Raw genomic sequence first — 17,817 nt, forward strand, 5'->3', positions numbered from 1 at the left:
GGGGTGAGTCACCCCGGGCAGGGCACGGCTTCCCCTCCCTGCTGACTAACCCCGGCCCCGGGGAGATCGGCTCTGGGCTGACGCAGGGCTTCGGAGCGGAAAACAGCCCGGGGGAGAGCGGGGAGCGATGCCCCGGTGGTGGGCTGTGGGCTCATGGATGGGTGGATGGAGGGGCCTGAGGCGGCGGAACAGCCCCGGCACTGAGGGTGGGCAGGATGGGTCTGCTCTGAGGAGAGAGGAGGAGGAAGAACAGAGGGGAGAAAGAACACAGGTAGTGAAAAGGGGAGGAGAGAAAGAGGAGAGGCAGAGGAAGGGGATGAGATAAAGAGGTGTGAAGAAGAGAGGAGGGGAAGAAGGGAGAGGAGAGATGGAGGCAAATGAGGAGAGATGGAGGAGGAGGAGGAGGAGGAGGAGAGGAGAGGAGAGGAGAAAGAAGCAAGGCCACAGACCAGCAGATCCCATCCATCCTCCCCCTGGCACATCACACCCATCCCATCTCCCTCTTGCAGGAGGAAGAGGGTCCCAGCACGAGGCCGAAGCACAGGGCGCTGGCAGAAGGGGAGGAAGGCAGAGATCCCTGTCCCTGCTTTCTAGGACAGCACGGGAAGCACAGCCACTGTTTGGCTCTGTCCCCGGGGAGCCGGTGACTCCCTTTATTTAGAACCAGTTTTCTGCTCCCAACCACCTCATTCCTGCCAGGGGGAATCGAGGCACAGCCCGGCCCCCAGTACCACACAGCCAGGCCAAGAGATGCTTTCTGCTTTTATTCAATTAATGCAGCAATCTATACAAGAAAAAAAATAATAATGAAACCATGAAATTCCAAACCCTGACAGTGAAGAACCAAATTCTTCCTAAGAATCAACTGGAATTAAAAGATTCCCCCACGTCAGACTGTACATAAAATAATCTCTGCTCCATTTACAGCGTTTCACACAGTACTTCTCGTATCTCAAACTTCAGAACTGTACAACTTTGTTACAAACCACGCTTTTTCCTAGGAAAAGCTTACAGAAAAAAATATTGCCACTTTCTTTTTTATTATTTTTTTTTCATTTTTATTTTTATTGGTAACAAAAAAAATTAGAATCTTTTAAAAAACAAAAACTAAAGTCAGCCAGAACTTCTAAGTGTGGGCAGGGGAAGGAGCAAAGACATTTCTCAGTCGAATGTTTCTCCTCCCAAGAGGGGAAAGGGAACATTTTTGGCAGGTAAAAGACTCTTTGCTGCTGGTGGGGGTCTAGACCCTGGACCCCCGAGTCCTCCTCAAAACCTGGCAGCTGTTTTGATCCATGGGCTTGGATAATTCCACCACTGACCCTTCTGGAGATACGGTAACAGTAACAAACCCCAATTCCTCCTGTTCTTTGTGGAAAAGCAGGGATGAACCCCACCTTCCTCCCCCTTCCTTAGGAAAGACAGTTCTCCTGGTCTGGGCACGTGGATTGTCACACTGGATGTAGCTCCCAGTTTGGGGCTGGGCAGGGACACGCTGTGGGTGCATGGAGAGGCTGGACTACACACAACCAGATCAAAAACACAACAAACTAACAGGCTCAGGGCTGTGCATGAGCCTGGGGAGAAGTTTTGCCTCCAAACTCGAGCTCAGCTCCAGCCCCGTGCCACCAGCCTGACCTGATGCCTGTGTGCAGCCCAGCAGTGAAAACCAGGAATTCCGAGCCACAGGTTACAGGAAGGATCCAGACCTCTGGATCCGTGTGAAAAATGTCTTCTAGTTTCCAATCCAGGTTTCACTCTGATGTTGTTCAGTGCAAAAGAGTTAAAAAACCATATGTTATCTACACATATACATCCGTGTCTATAGAAAATGTCTGTACAAGTGGGAAGATGGCCCTGCCTGCACGCTGGGGACTCCTCTCCTGAGGGATCCTGCTCCCTCTCTCTCTCCAAGGTGCCAAGCCCCAAGCAGCCAGGTTAAAACCAGGAGCAGCTCCTCCTGTCCCCCCAGCCACACTCTGACCCACTGCAGGATGGGAACAGGGAAGGGGGGAAAGCTCCCAAGCAGGACATGCAGGAATACCAAAACAAGCTGGGAAAGGAATCTGGCACCTGTACAGCCTGCACAAGGACTGGGATGAGGTGTGGCTGGGACCAGGACAGAGGTGCAAGACCTCAGCATGTCCAGAGACAGAGCCAGCATCTCATCCCATGGAAATCCTGCTCTGGGAAGCAGCTGTGGAAAGGCCAGCTGCTCCAGCTTCACCTTGAGTTGACACCAGGGTAGAGTATCCATACTGGTGAGGCAGAATAAAATTGGGAGCCAGGAGGGGAGAGCTGAGACCTCTGGCAGTGACCTCTGTCACTGTCTGCACCCACAGCAGAGCCTGGCACCGTGACTGGAACAGGGCATGGCCAGGATGGATCCAGAAGGACAAAGCCAGCAGGAGGAGAAGGGATCTCTGCTCCCTGCGTGCAGTTTTGCTGTCAGGGGAATGCCAAGCTGTCCAAAACAGGGGGTTTGTAGCCAAGAGCTGGCCTGGATTTGCAGCAGAAAGCTGGCAGGGTGAGGAACATCGCTTCAAATGCTACGTGTGGTCTGAAAATGGCATTTTCAAGGTTTCACAGGCAGCAGAAGCACAAACTTTTGGATCTCTGGACTGACAAGACATATTCCTTCAGAGGCTGTGCCTCAGCACGGAGCCAGTGGGAGCTCTCAGCAGGAAAACCACTGGATAAATCAGAGACAAAACTCCCAGAGCCAGCACTGTGAGCTCATGTGACAAGATCCAGCCTGAGCAGAACCCCAACACCAGGTGAAAATCAGCAGGGAAGGAAAAGGACAGTGGGACCCAGATGTCAGCAAATGTTCTCGATCAGCACTGCAGGGAACAACGCCTGGGTGGTTGTTTTAGACCAGGAGCCCCTCAAGACAGCAGCAAACAAGTTTCAAAATATATTACATCTTTTTATTGCCAAGCGTGCAGACCATGAAGTGTGTGGGGGACACGACACTAAGAAAAACTACAATTGGAGGGAGGGCAAAGCAGTAAAAATTTAAAAATAAGACTACTCCTTACAACTGCCAACACTTGGGTTCAAAGAATCAACTGGAGGAAGTTTTCCTTAAAAGTACAGCTCTAAATATGGCATTGGGCCCCAAACTTTTCAAACACCAAGGCTTTGGTCTGGGCTAACACAAACCAGGTGGGAGAAGAGGATGATGATGGCAGATGCTCTTATCACAACCCCACGGGGCTGAATGCCTGATTCTCCTCAGCATTTCCTGTAGCAACCAGAAAACTCCCCACCCCAGGAACACAGGCAGGAATAAGCCAGGAGAAAGCAGGCAACTCCAGTGCTGGATGCACTGAGCTGGGGCCAAACTCGAGCCCTGCAGCGTCCCTGCTCCCAGAGCCAGCCTCGGAGGGGACAGAGCTGCTCAGCTCCCCCAAGGCCACAGCAGCTCCTGCTCCACGGGAGTGCAGCCAGTCCCTCGGGGTGGACACTGTGCTGGGAATGCCGCACCCGCTCAGCTCTCTCCACCTGGAAGGGGCAGTGGAGAAGGGCTCTTCTCGGGGTCCCAAGGCACAAGCCCTCACAAGCACAGCGTCTCCTACTCCTCTTTGCTATCCCCAGCTCTGGGAAGCAGCACATGCTCAGTGTGATCCCTCACTTGGCAGCCCAGAGATTCCAATATGGACCTCAGGACAATGCTGGGCCACGTTTCCTTCCTCCTGAACCACAGCCCCAGTCAGACCAGCACTGAGAAACCAGAGCTCTAGTACATTCTTCTTGGAGAGGGCAGCGCAGGGACACAGGGCTGCGAGCCCATGCTGGCTTGGGAAAGGGTCTGGAAAGGAAACCTACAGCATTTAAAACACTAAAGTGCAACAAAAATGTCCTAAACCCTTTGAAATTGATCACAGCAAGAGGGGTCTGCAAAGCTTCAAACTTCCAGTTACTGCAGGGCACCCTTAAAACAGACCCAACAACCACCAGGTAAAAAAGACCAAGGAGCCCTTTGGTGAAACAAGGAATACGAGCCCACCATGGAATTTCAGCTCCTGGGGTCAAACATCATATTTAGAACATTTGGAAAGGAAAAGTGTTAAAGAAAAAAAAAAAGAAAAAAAAAGCAAAACAAAACAAAAAAAAAACCCAACCAAAAACCAAAACAAAAATAATACAATTCTTGAATCTTGCGCAATGAAACAGTTAAACTTTTTGGTGTTTTCAAAAGAAATCCCAACAGACCACCTGGCATAACTTTATCTGCCTCCTAAGGGAGAGATGCCCGCCTGACCCATGACTCAGGACACCACGTGCACTGGACATGTTCCATCCTCACGTATGTCTCAGCATTCCTCCATTCATAAAACCAAATCCTTCCTGTTTACTCTTCAGCCTGAAAGGAAAAACCAAAACTGAAGCTAGATGGAAGATAGCCAGAGGGAGGAGAAAGTTTTCACAGACTGGAGGCCAATCTCATCAGCTCCACGAGCCTGGGAAGTGCAATCCTCAGTGTCGTCTCATTTTAACTTTCCTGGCGGGGCTGCCATCCTCCTCCTCCTCGTCACAGTCCTCCGTGTACTCGTAAGACCTTCGCCAATAGTTCTCAGAGCTGAAGTTGCTCCGTCTCCTATGTTTTGGTAAGAGGACTGAACGCCTGTTCTCCTCCTTATCCATTTCTAGAATCCGTGGCCTGTGGAGAGGGAGAAAACAGGAGTGAGAGCACAGCACGACGGGGGCCAGGCGTTCTCTGGATGCTGTCTGCAGGTTACCTGCTGTGACAGCTCTGCCTGTTTTCCCACTGCTTTCCCAGCACTGGGTACTTGGCAGAGCAGGAACAGATCACCAAGTTGCATCTCCCTAGAGGAGCTGAGAACTTTGCTATGATGGGCCAGTTCCTTCCCTTCCCAAGGCAAGCTTTGGCCTTTACCTCCACCAGAAAAAAAACAGTCAACCTCTTTTTTTTTTTTCTTTTTTTTTTACTTGCAGCTTATGGCCCCAAGAAAAATCCCTTGGGCAGAGGGGTCTGTCTCTACTGCAGCAGAATTCAGAGCATAGAGCTGAGCTCCTTATGGTGCAGGATCACACCACAGCTCTAAAATCCTTTGTTCTGTCAAATATTAGCACAGTGTAACTGTTATTTCTGCAGAGCTGCCTCTGATCACTTTCTAGCAGGACTGGGTTGGTGAGATGCACACACCACCTACTTTATCTGAGTGGTTCCTGAGAGATCCCACTATGATATCCATGAGAATTATCTGTTACACTGGAGCCTCTGAGGCCAGAGAAAGAGGAAAAACATGTTTTTCACACCCATCTGCTGCAGGAGCCTATGCAAGCCATCCCCCACAGCCTGATAAGGTCACATCAGGCTGACAAACAGCTCTGAGGGATGCGCACATTTGTCCCGCATGATCGCTCCTCTAATCGGACACCAGCCCTCTGCCTGCTCCCAGGGAAGCTGCATCTGCAGCCCAGCCCCACATCCTCATCCACCTTCCAGCCTGCGTCCAGGTGAATGAACACTGCTCACAAACAAACCATCCCCACCCTCCTCCCTCCAGGACAGGTTCAAACAGGGCTGGGACCACGTGGCAGCCAAGCCCTGGGACCAAATCAACTTTAGGGTTGTACCCATTGTGCAGAGAATGCCATCTGGATCCTCAGGAAGCTTTGGAATTGGAATATGCAGGACAGCTGGCAGACTGGCTATCACTCACAGCCAGCAGGGTGCTCACACCAAGGTGTTTAAGGGAAGCCTTGCTGCAGAGCTCAAGCTTGTCTGAAACCTCAGCAAGGAGCTTCCCTGAAGGTCAGCCTTAAACGTCCACACGGTCTGGTTTCTCACACAAAAATACACACACAGAGCTCTGGAATCAAAACAGGCCTGAGAAGCTTCCCAAGAAGTCCTTAACCTTTCCCAGATAGCAAACCCTCACATTCCCTCCCAGGACTGCTTTCATAATATAGTTTAACACAGCTGCACAGGTTGCTTGGCAATAGAGGTCAAAAATGATTAGCTGCAGGGAAACTATTGTTCTGAACGACTGCATTATCAAAAGCCAGCCAAATCTATTGCTTCTTCATTATGCCACTCACAGGATAAACAATGTAAGCTGCTTACAGCCAGAGCTCAGCCTCCACAAGTCTGGGAGGAACGTACAAAGAGCTCATTCTGATAAAACAGATCTGGGCACTGCAGCAAGCACCTGGCAGGTGCAAATCAGAATGGTTTTAAATATGTTCTGAGGCCAGGCACCTCAGTTATGCACTGATCCACAGACAACATCCCAAACATGGCTTTTAGGAGAGATGATCCCACCTGTGGGCAGCATCAGGATCTGCTTTGCGATGGGACCGCTTTGGTTTCAGGATCTGGTCCCGGTTGCTCCCCGACAGGCGGTCAGAGTTATAACCTGCTGGCAACACAGAGCTACTCAGGGATTTTGTTTCCAATCGAGGTGCATCTAGTCTTGTTCTGCAAATATTGAAAGAAAAAAGAATTTGCAAGGAGTTTCTACGGAATCACAGCAGAGCCCTCCACCCCAACCCCACAGCTCAGGAGGAGGGGCAGGAATACCCCATTCCACACCACAGCAAGCTGCACCTTTGTGGTACTAGAAGCTTCACAGCATCACAGAACGGTTTGAGTTGAAAGGGACCCTGAAGATCATCTCATTTCCAACCCCCTGCCACAGGCAGGAACACCTTCCACTGTCCCAGATTGCTCCAAGCCCTGTCCACCTTGGCCTTGGACATTTTCAAGGATGGGGCAGCCACAACTTTTCTGGGCAACCTGTGCCAGGGCCTCAGCACCCTCACAGGAAAGGATTTTTTCCTTATATCTGATTTAAACATACTCTCTGCCAGTTTGAAGCCACTGCCCTTTATCCTGCCTTGGCTTAGGGACACACAGTCACGAGGTGAATGCAAAAGGTGCTGAGCTCACTGCAACCCCAGCTCTGGGATAAGGAGCAGAGCTGCTGGAGCACCTGTGAAATCCCCTGAAATCACCTGGCAATAACTCACAGCTCCAGTTAAGCCACCTGGCTGGGAGATGCCCTGCAAAAGCATCATCACCTGCAACAGTAATAACTGCTTCCACCTGGAAACTCCCTCCTGCCCACGGATCTCCCGGGGTCAGGTGTTCCTCAGCTCGACTACAAAGTGCAGAGAGTTGAAGTACGAGTCAGGAGAAGGTGTAGCAAACAGAAGCTGCATCACACATCCCTTCCAGCAGCTCTGCACACACTCAGGCTATGCTGGAGAGGAAGCAGAGCTCATCCCAAAAGAGAACAGTCACAGGACTGTAGCCATGCACAGGTGGAGGAGGCAGCAAAAACAAAGGGGGAGAACCACTACTTGCTCTCCAATGCTGAACTTCAGCTCCTGAGGGAGGTTTCCACAGGAGAATCCCAATCCAAACTTCCATTAGGAAGCACATCCACTTGCCAAGCTTCTCTCTGCCATCAGGGAGAGCCTCTTCAGCTAATCAGGGTGATGCCAATCTGGCACAGGCAAAGCTGGGCATGGCAGCCTGGGTTTGCCCAGCATGCCAGAAACAAGGAACACTTGCAGAGGCAGCTGCCAGGTTGGAGCCTGTGCTAGTCCATGCTGTCATCCTGAGTTCTTCTCAGCTCCAGGGCTGGACCCAGTCCAGCCTGAACACCAAAGGTCTTAAAGATCCTGCCTGTGTCAAGGAAGGTGGTTTAAATACCTCTCAAATTCAACAGCAACTGCAGGGCTGCAATTCAAACAAACCAACCCCCAAGACACTGCAAGGGCAAGGGAACACCAGCCAAGCTCCCTGTGGCCAGGTGCAAGGAGAGGTGACACTAACATGGAGAACAATGTACCTACAAATAGACAAACTCTGCTTATGAGAGTGGAAGCAGAATGGCAGCAAAAGCCTCTAAAACTGCTTTCAAGGTTGAGTAGGTCTCATTTCTACACCCACCTCCCACGTTACCTCTCCCAGCATCTCATAAATTGAGAGCACCATTCCTCCCCTCCTCTGGCTCAAAGCACTTCCAAACCCTGCTGGCTCTGGGCAGCCGGGTGATCCCACACAGCAAACACCGAGCACTGAAGTGTTTATGACCTGCTTGGTAACCACACTGCCCTGGAGAATCCTGAACTCCACTGCTCCCCCAGCTCCCACAGCTTTGTTCTCCTGCTGCTGTCAGTGAGAACACGCTTGGAGCAGAGGCAGAGCAGAGCCAGGCTCAAACGTCTGGGACCCAGCGGGCTCCGGCAGAATTCAGAGCCGAACATCCCAGCTCCAACTGGGATGATCCAACTGATCTGATCCGGAGAGCTCAGGGCTGATCCTCACCACCAAAAAGAGGAAGAGGAGTTGTATGAGGCCTCTCGTGCTTGCAGACCACCAGGGGAAGGAGCTGCTTTCCTGGTTGCACAACAGCCTGTTCCAGGCGCGGCCGCATGATCCCATCCGGGGAGCAGAACGGCGCTGGGCACAGATCCTGGCACAGGCACGGGCAGGGACACGCAGGGGACACGGGGAAGTGGCCACTCTGGCCAGGGATAAGCAGCAATTAATAAGCTCTATTTGGCAGCAATCACAGCCCAGCCTTTGGCAAACATCGCCAGGGATTCACCACAGCTGCGGAGGCTACGCAGAAATAATCACCAGGGGGTTTGTGCTTTGCTCCAGAGAAAAACCCTGGTGTGGTTTCATCTGGTTTGTCTGTCGGGTTAGCCCCTCACTGTCTGATGGGCAGAGACACTTCTGCTCTGATGTGAAGCAAATCAGGCCCCAAAAATCAGGGTGGATGGGCAAACAAAGCCAGCAGAGCTCCAGGCTCTGTCCCTTCAGCAGGAATGCAGCAGATCAGCTGGGTACAACTGGGGAGACCTCACTGCTCCTCCCAGGACTTAAAGGGAGCTTATAAAAAACACAGAGAGCAACTTTTTACACTGGGAGATGGTCAGAAGACAAGAGGGACCAGTGTTAAACTAGAAGAGGGACAATTTAGATTGGTATTAGAAAGAAATCCTTTACTCAGAGAGCAGTGAAGCACTGGCACAGGTTGCCCAGGGCTCTGAGCAACCTGGTCTAGTGGATGGTATCCTTGCCCATGGCAGGGCCTGAAACAAGGTGAGGTTTAAGGTCCCTTCTTGTCCTGATGCACTTTGAGGGCAGTCAGGTTTGACTGGAACAATCCAACACCCTCAGCTTACCAAGGCTGGAGAAAGCAAGAGGCAGAGCCAGTTTAAACAGGTACATTGGACATCTGCACCAGTTTGGGCAGCTTTATCTTATTTATCCGAGTCTGTCTTTTCCAGAAAACTGCTGCACAACCTAGGACAGGCAGCTTCTCTTTCCCAAAGTCCAACCAAAGCAGCTACAAGACTTGGAGATGCCTCCTTGTGAGCATTGTGCTGCTTTCTCTGGCTGCTCTAACACCACAGCTGTAAGTTCTTATCACAGCCTCTCGCCCCAAACCTCACGTGGCCATACCCAGCTGTGGGGTGGTTTGGCTACAGCCTGCCTTTCATCCCACTCTATCTCCTGCCACATCTCATCCTGCCTCCCTGGGTCTGGGCTGATTTTGTTTGGCTAATGCCTCAGGGCTGCTGTTTTTCCTGCCTTCATTCCATGGGTTTCTCTAACCAGATGTCCAACTCCACTCCACTGGCTTTGTGCCATATCCTCATCATGTTGCCAGACTTGTTTTGAAACCCACTAAGCTATCCAAAAGCTCATCCAGACTGGACTCAGACCACTTGCCTGCGAGCCTTATGCCAGCCCAGGCCACAACCACAGCTCTGCCACCAATGCCCACGTTTTTGGCTGGGTTTACAGGACTCAAAGTGTGTATTTTCATTGACAAAGACACTTATTGACAGCAGAATTACTGCTAACACCTTCCAAGGCACAGTCAGCAGGGGTCAATGTGTGGCAGTCACATGTTTTGGTCTCCTAGTAGAAGGAAGTGATGAGAGAGGAGATTTCTAGGCAGAAAAGAAGGTTTTACTGAGGGACTTTGGGGTGGGGATTAGTTTACTTTGTCTCTCATTTTCTTAAGAGCTTTAGGAACAAGCACTGATTGATGAAATGCCATCAACAGTGCTCTTCCAGAACAGGAAGCCCCTTTCTAAAACAGCTTATGGAGCTTGGCTTCCCAACACAGACTCGAAGGACAAGCTCTGTAATGAGCATTGAACTCTCTGTGTGTTTCCCTCCAAAGCCAGCGTTCCCTCTCTCCCCAGGAAACAAAAGCCATGATATCAAGAAAACTTTCTCTGCTTCACAGGACATTCTTCACCACAAGCATCAGCTTAAAAAGACCATCCAGGTAACTCACACACGTGGGTACCACGTGGCCAGAACCTGAACACACAGCCCAAAGCAAGAGAGTTTGATACCCTACGTGTTTGGAGCTGGACAGCCAAAGGAAAGAAAGCCAGTTTGGGCACCAGCAGGGCTTGCAACCCCAGACAATACAACAAAGTGCTGCTGCACAGAGCCAAGAAGTGATGAACCCTGCAGGAACAGGTTCCAGCCACTTCGGCAAGACACGAGCGAGCGTCAGAGCGACACCTAATCAAGGTGTGAGATCAAGCCAGCAAATTAACAAGCAAGGCAGTTTTCAAGTGTTTAAGCATCATGACACCACATCCACGTTTATTTTGCTGTCTGGAGGGCTTCAACACTTACTTTCGGAGGATGATGACAGCTCTCCTCTCCTTGATGTCCTGTGGTCGAATGCAGTGTGTGATTTCGTCGGCCGCGTACCCACTGACAACAGAAACAAAAAGCCACCATCAGGGAGATGCCAGGCAGAAGCACAAAGTGGTTTCCAGCCTCAACAACTCAGTTTGGCCAGTATTTCCTAACTTGCACCAGGAATTCCTCCTCCAAACACCACCCCCCAGGTACACAGGAGCTAGACTTGCAGGAAGGAACAAACATCGAGGAAGAATGAAAACAGTCAGGGGGTCTTGGGGGTTTCATGACTCAATTTTTGAGCCTATCCCAGAGGAAACTGCCACCTGCTCCAGCACTGTGAAATAAAACACATAGAAATGTAGAACTGTAGATTCAGACGATTAATTTATGAAGAAATCAGAAAGCAACAGGGGGGAAAAGGAGCACATTCCTCCAAAGCATCACCTCAAACATGCCTATGAGAAAAGCTATCTCTCACAGCTCAGGAGTGCAGCACACCCAGACCCAAACATGTAACACATCAAGGAGGTTTTTAGTCACAGAGGGGTGCAGTCATGCAGAGCTGAGCCTCTCACCCCCTTTTCCTGCTCATCATCCTCCCCAACACACGGCACACCCTCAGCCACCACAAGAACATCACCAGCCCTAACCCAGTACTCATGGGGTAACCTACAAATTCAGACCTGCAAACCAAGCTGCACTCCTCTAAAACCTCCCTGTAACAGGGTGAAACAGCTCCCTGGGCTGAGGAAAAGCCAGGCTCCAGCAGTGGCTGTTGTTAGCAAAGTGTTTCACTGTGATGTGACTCCAGAGACTCCACACTTCAGCAGGCTGGAGAAAAGCCATGGCCAAGGACAGCCCCAGCTTCAACAACACACTGGAGAAGCAGCCATGAGGAAATGCTGCTTCCAGCTGGGCTCCTGTGGCCAGCAGAGCAGGTGAAATCACGGTGGGTCCATGCAGAGCTGCCACCACACCTGCCCTGACACACAAACCGGGCTGGGAGCACATCCCGTCACTCCCAGGGTGTCTCCAGCAGATCCCAGCGGTGGGGCTGCCCTCTGCCTGCCGTCTGGAGAGTGTCAGCTCACCCAGAGCCTTCTGCAGTCCAGCACGGGCAACAGAGAAGCTGAACACCTTCAGTGCTTCCTGAAACACCCAACAAGGGCAGCAACACCTTGGAAGGCACTTGGGCAAAGGCTGCTCAAGCCAGCACAGCCAGCCTGAAGCAGAAATCACCAAGCCCAGTGTCCCCACAAGGCTTTTCCGTGCCACTGCTGGCAGGCCAGGGTCAGGGGCTGGCAGGGTATTCAGGACACCCTGAGCAGAGAACAGAGCTCACACACGCAAGTCTTCTCCGGGGACAGGACTGGGTTTCCTTGATCTGGTTAGATAACCCACCCACTCACCCAGAAACACCTCCTCACACACACATCTACTGCTCTGCCACGAGAGTGAAAAGTCTAAGGCCTCACCAGTTGAAGCAGGGGTGGTGTCCAGCCCCACCGTGCTCCAGGCATCGCAGAGCACGACAAGGGGCTCGTGATGATGCTCTGTTATGTTCCTGGAATCTCTGCACCAAGCTCCAGTGAATTCATGAATATCACCCACGTTAACACTCAACTCTGCATCCTCAGCAGCACCCTGAACACCAGGGAAAGGTCTGCTTCCAGACCCACTAAGTATCAGCCTGGACACTCCTTTTCACCCCTTCCCTTTTCAGATCACTCCCAGAGTGGCACCAGGACATTTGTGGTCTCAGATGCACATGGACAGCATCAAACAACAGCCCCACCACTCTGGTCTGAGACCATAAGGGGGACACACCAGTCTGCCCCAGTGCCAAACTGGTGTGGAAAACTCTGCACTACATCATGGGTAGTGATGGTGTGCCTCTGCACAGGCAGGGAAATGAAATAAAAGGATTATTTGGTTGTGTTCATACTCGTGCTGCCTTGTGCCAGCATGAACTTCTCACCCACTGCCCAGCCTTGCACACCCTGAGCATGGGTGAAGGGCAGACCCTGAAGAAAAACACCCATAATGATATCAAGGGTCTACACACAGAGAAGATCCAGAGAAGAAACTCAATTTCCTGCCCAGTGAAGAAACCCAAAACAACCTGGAAAGGAACATCCAATTCCTGCCCACGAGAACACCGGAGTGTGTCATCTCCATCCCAGAGTTTTCCAGAAGAACATGGGGAAGTGCTGATGTTTGCCACACACTACCCCAAAACCAGACCCCAATTCCAAACTAACCTGTCAAACCTTATACCCCCAACTCTTCCCTGAGTCTTTCCATCCAGAAGAGCTGCCACTGAGCCAGAACTGATTCACACAGAGATAAAAGTAGATATTTTTGTGCAAACATCACCAGAAAGGAAGCCTTGAAGTTCTACAGACTCTAACAAGAAAAGCTTGAACAAATCTCTGCCTCATCACCACTGGCACACGTGGAACTTCCTCTGCACCAACAGCCTGTTCTGAGGGATCAGGCTATTTTGGAGCAGCCAGCTGCAGAGAGATCCCTCCAGCTGGGAAGGAAGGAGGCTCATCCTCCAGAGACTCCAACCTGCTCTGATTATGCTTCCATCAGGCACGCCTCGAGACAACAGGAGGGACACACATGACAGCACTCCCCTGCCATTACAAACAGCCAGGAGACGACCTGGAGCTGCGGGAGGGAAGCCTGCATGGCACAAGCTCTGGGAACTTGGGAAATGTTACCTGTGCCTTTCGCTCCTCCAGCTGCACTCTTTCCAATGCTCAGACAACATACCTGGCAGTTTCAGTGCTGAGATTTGCTTCCTATGACAGCAGCTGCAGGGCAGGGGTCCACCTGGAACCCCCCATCCCAGCTGGCTCCACACACCCCCTGTTCCCTCCCTTTTTCCCAGCCCAAGCATTCTCAAAGCATGCCAAGATGAAAAGGCAAATTCCTCCATCTCCCCCCACACTGCTTCTATGGACTGATGCTCACCAAATTATTGTTAAATTAAGAAAAACCCAGAAACGTGGTGGGGTCAGCAGCCCCTCCCCAGGGAGCTGGTGGGTCACAGGACTGGGATCCAGCAGCACACACTGAGCTGATGCTTCCTCCTGGCCTGGCAGCCACTGGGACAAACCTGCAGGAGCTCCTGCTTCCAGGGCTGTGGGAAAAGTGGGGACTGGAGGAGGCCACCTTCTAGATCTCAAAACCTACAGGAGCAAATCTCTGCAGATGTGAAAGGAGAGGAGACAGGGCCTTGCTGGAAGAGGGAAGGGCTCACTGGCAGGTCATGGGGTGGCTCAGCCTTTGCCTTCTGGCAGAGGGGCACAGCCCAGCCACGTGAATCTTGTTCCACCTCACCTGTCACTTGAGGTCTGAACACTTTCCAAGGAGTCTGAGGCAGGTTCAGTGCTGGCAAACACCACATCCTGCTTCAGGGCAGGCAAACAAAATCAAGGGAGGGAAATGGGGAAAGTGCCTCTGCAAAATCCCTACTGGGTCAGCAGCTGTGGAATTAGGAGCAGGAATGGGACAGGGGCAATCTGAGGCCAGTGTGAGAGTGCTGTGGGGTCAAAGAGAGGGATCTGACAGCTTCCTTTAGATCCTCAGGACTTCCACGCAGCCCCCAAAGACACACAGCTTCCCTGGAAGGGCTGCAGGCCAGGAGCAGCCACTGACCCAGCAGGATTTGAATCCCAGACATTACAGGCATGCCACCTCTATCTGTGCCCGTTCCCCATCTCCAGGGCAACTGCCTCCAGCAGCTGTTTACCCAGAGGAGAAAATGCCAAGTTTGGGGAGTTGCCTTAGTCATGACCAAGGGCTGGATTTGGTGACACACCCCTGAGCACAATCTGCAGCTCTCTGCTCCTCCGGACTGCTGGGGTGAGGTGGGAGAACAGGAGATCTGCTGTGAGGCAAGGAATTGATTCCAGACAGGATCCCATCAACAGCGAACAGTCACTTTGGCAGAATCCCTCATAAGTGAGTGTAAAGCACCTGCTAACTGCTGTACCAAATTTGAAATAATCCCTGTTTTAAAGTCTATTACTTGCTGGAAAGCAGAACATCTGACCGTGATCAAGCTGCAGAATGGGTGGGTCAGAAGGCAGCTCTTGGATTTGGAGGGAAAAGATATCAAGATATTTTCATCTGGTTTGTAGGACTGCTTCAGCCACATGAACAAACTGATTACAGCACCTGAGTGACACTGGCCAACAACCCAAACACCCCTGGGAGACACCTCACTCAAATTCCAGCCCTGAGCCAGCAGCCTCTTCCAGCAGAGCAAGGGTCTGGAATAACAAAACATCATTCTCTGGTCCTGGAGCAGAGAAAGCATCTCTCCTTCCTCCCACCATCCTCCACTGCAGATCCTCCTCCGGAGTTTTTCAGGAGGCTTTGACTGCACGACTTGGGGCTGACCCTGCATTAGCAGCTCTGCCAGAATGCTTCCAAACAGGATAAAACTCTCACTGTCCTTAAAAACAAGGCCTCTGGCTGTAAAAGGAAGGACAACTATTTATCCAGGCCCGACAGGGAAAGACAGCAGAGGGGTTCACATCAAGAGCAGGAAATTAAGGTAGAAAGTTTCCCTCCTGGTATCTCAGGATACCAGAGAGCAGAGCAGCTGCCTCACAGCCAGCAGTCCATCCCTGGGGATGGAGCTTGCTCTGCAGTAAAAAGATACAGAGCAGGATGGGTCCCCTTGGGTCCCATTTCACAAAATCACCCCGACCTCTGCCCCCGGAGCCCTGTCAAACCACCAGAGAACGAGAAAATGTCCTCAGCGCCATTCCCGACTCCCTCTGCAGCCTCCCTCATCCCTGGCTAATCCACACAAGTTACCTAACACCGGGGTACGGCAAGGATTAGTTAATGTTTGTGCAGCTTTTCCCAGATAAAAGCGACGCGAGATCTCGGCATTTATTATTGATGCACCAGTCAAGGAGGCCGTGTGTTTGTGGGGGGAAAAATTCCTCCCCGAACCCTGCAGCGATCAATTTACAAGCCAAAGCAAGGGATTGTATTACGGCCTGGGAGCCCGGAAAACCAGCCTGGACCTTCACCAGCCCAAAAAAACATCCCCTCAAACGAGGGTACAGCTGGTAGCAGTGCTGGCACAGCCCGGGTGATCCCTGCTCCTGGCAGGGAGCACTCTGACCTTCAGGGACACCAGGACTGGCAGCCCCGGTGCCAGGCTTGGAGCTGCCCTCCCCAGGAGCTGGGGACCGGCAGGATCCCGGTGCTCCAGCCCCTCCTGTCCCCTTACCTGCCTGTCCCCTCACCTGTGTGCTCCCCCTCCCAGCCGGTACCGGGAGGCAGCGGGATTTTAGGAAGCAGGCGTTTCCCGGTGCCAACCCCAGCTTTGCTGCCGGCCAACTGCGTGACCTTGGGCAGGTCATTGCACCTTCCAGGGCTCTTCCTCGACACACGAGAAGTCCCTTCCTGTGCCCGTGACCCGCTGCACTTCCAAGCGACAATCACGCGGGGCTCTGCACGCTGTCTCCCTATGTCACCGGGCAGGGGAGGGCTCAGCATTCCCAGTTTACAGACTGGGAAGACGGGGCCATTCACAGCTCCTCTCCACGGTTAAGGTCAGGTCAGAGAAGACCCGGCCGAGCTAAGAATAGACCCAGGAGCCCTGTCCCTACAGCTGCTCCGATCTGACCACTCTTGGGCAAAGGATCCATTTTGTGTCTCAACGTGTTACTTTAACCATTTACAAGAACCCAATGGCTAAACTCAGCACGCTCCCACCAGCATTCACCCCAAACCCCATGGAGGGGGCACCCCCCAAATCCTCACCCACCACCACGGCAGGACCTGCCCTCCCCAAAATCCCTGCCTCACCCCTTGCAGCACAGCGAGCCCCGAGCACCGGCGGGCGAGGAGCCGGAGCCCGAGGCGCATCCGTGCGCCTCGTGATCCGCGTTACACAACCGGGGCCTCGGCAACGCGGGCCACTCACCTGAGCACCGTGACGCTGCCCCTCTTCACGGGCAGGAACAGGACGGGCTCCGACACCCTGATGGGCTTGAACTGGAACTTACAGCCGAAGCAGAGCGCCGAGTCGCTGAAGAAGGACACGGAGACGATGGGCCTCTCAAAGATATGGATGGGGTCCACGTGGGAGACAATGCAGCCCCCCGGCTGGTAGTCGTTGATGACGGCACTGTTCACAAAGCCCTCGGGGATCACCCGGTGCTCCACCAGCTTCCTGATCACCAGGTCGTGCACCCACTCGGGGATGGCGTCCACCTCGCCCCGCGGGTACAGGCGCTCCTGCCCGGGGCCTCGCCGCTGCAGCTGAGACCCGTAGGTGTAGCCTTCCCCGAAAAAATACTTGTTCCGCAGCGGCGCCCGGTCCACCGTGTGCTCCTTGTAGAGCCCCTTCTCCGCCCGGGACACCACGTCCTCGATGCGCGCCTCGATCTTGGCGCACTCCTCGGCGCTGAAGAGGCGAAGCTGGCGGATGCCGCTCTTCACTTTCCGAGCCTCCTCCTCCTCCTTCTGCTCCTCGTAGTCGCTGGGCTCGGAGCCGGAGTCCTCCTGGTGCCGCCGCTTGCGGTCGTACGGAGGCTCGGGGGGCTCCCGCGGCAGGCCGCCGCCTCCCCCGCCGCCTTTGTGGCCGTCCCGGTAGGGCATCATGGACTTGAGCTTCTCCCGCAGGTCCGTGTAGCCGCTGCCGGCCATGGCGCGTCCGCAGCCCCCGCCTCTATCGATCCCGGCGCTGCAGGCGGCGGCGGGCGGCGGCGGGGGACGCGCAGCTGCTGCTCATGGCACCCGCCGCCCTGCCGGGAGAGAGCCGCGCCGGACGGCGAGGTGAGCACGGGGTCCCGGTGCCGCGCCAGACCCGCTCCCGCCCGCCAGCCCTCCTCGGGGGACGGGACCCCGCTCCCGCCCTCTCCCTGCCTCCCTCCCTCCCTGCCGGGGCCACACTCACGGCTCGGCCCGGGGCGGGCGCGGACAACGCTGCCGGTGCTCACGCGGCGGCAGGGCCTGGCACATTCCCAGCGGCGGCCCCCGTTCCCGCCGCCGCGGCTCTGCCCATGGCGGGGGATAAGCGGAGGAGGCGTGGGGGGGTCCCGTGCGGTGCCGGGGGGCGGCGGCGGGCGGGGGTTGGCGGGGAGGGAGGGGCGCGGAGGTGGCGGCGGGAGCGC

The 17,817-nt window shown here is 53.5% G+C and overlaps 1 protein-coding gene across 1 annotated transcript; it reads right to left on the reverse strand.

Annotated features, from left to right (window-relative positions):
* Window positions 1–749: 749 nt before the first annotated feature.
* ALKBH5 (alkB homolog 5, RNA demethylase) lies at window positions 750–17,779 on the reverse strand. Its single transcript, XM_039731846.1, has 5 exons — window positions 17,601–17,779; window positions 16,626–17,448; window positions 10,652–10,732; window positions 6,293–6,448; window positions 750–4,663 (listed from the first exon to the last, which is right to left on the reverse strand). The coding sequence occupies exons 2-5, from the start codon at window positions 17,348–17,350 to the stop codon at window positions 4,480–4,482; spliced, it is 1,146 nt and encodes a 381-aa protein (XP_039587780.1). The 5' UTR covers window positions 17,351–17,448; window positions 17,601–17,779; the 3' UTR covers window positions 750–4,479.
* Window positions 17,780–17,817: the final 38 nt, after the last annotated feature.

This window comes from Passer montanus, unplaced genomic scaffold, assembly GCF_014805655.1.
Source record: "Passer montanus isolate IOZ18808 unplaced genomic scaffold, ASM1480565v1 scaffold8, whole genome shotgun sequence".
NCBI lineage: Eukaryota > Metazoa > Chordata > Aves > Passeriformes > Passeridae > Passer > Passer montanus.

Coding starts and splice junctions, on each gene's coding strand:
- ALKBH5 (XM_039731846.1), bottom strand. CDS start 17,350: ATGGCCGGCAGCGGCTACACGGACCTGCGGGAGAAGCTCAAGTCCATG. Junction 10,733..16,625: donor GGCAGCGTCACGGTGCTCAG/GTGAGTGGCCCG, acceptor TTCTGTTGTCAG/TGGGTACGCGGCCGACGAAA. Junction 4,664..6,292: donor GATCCTGATGCTGCCCACAG/GTGGGATCATCT, acceptor CCCTCTCCACAG/GCCACGGATTCTAGAAATGG.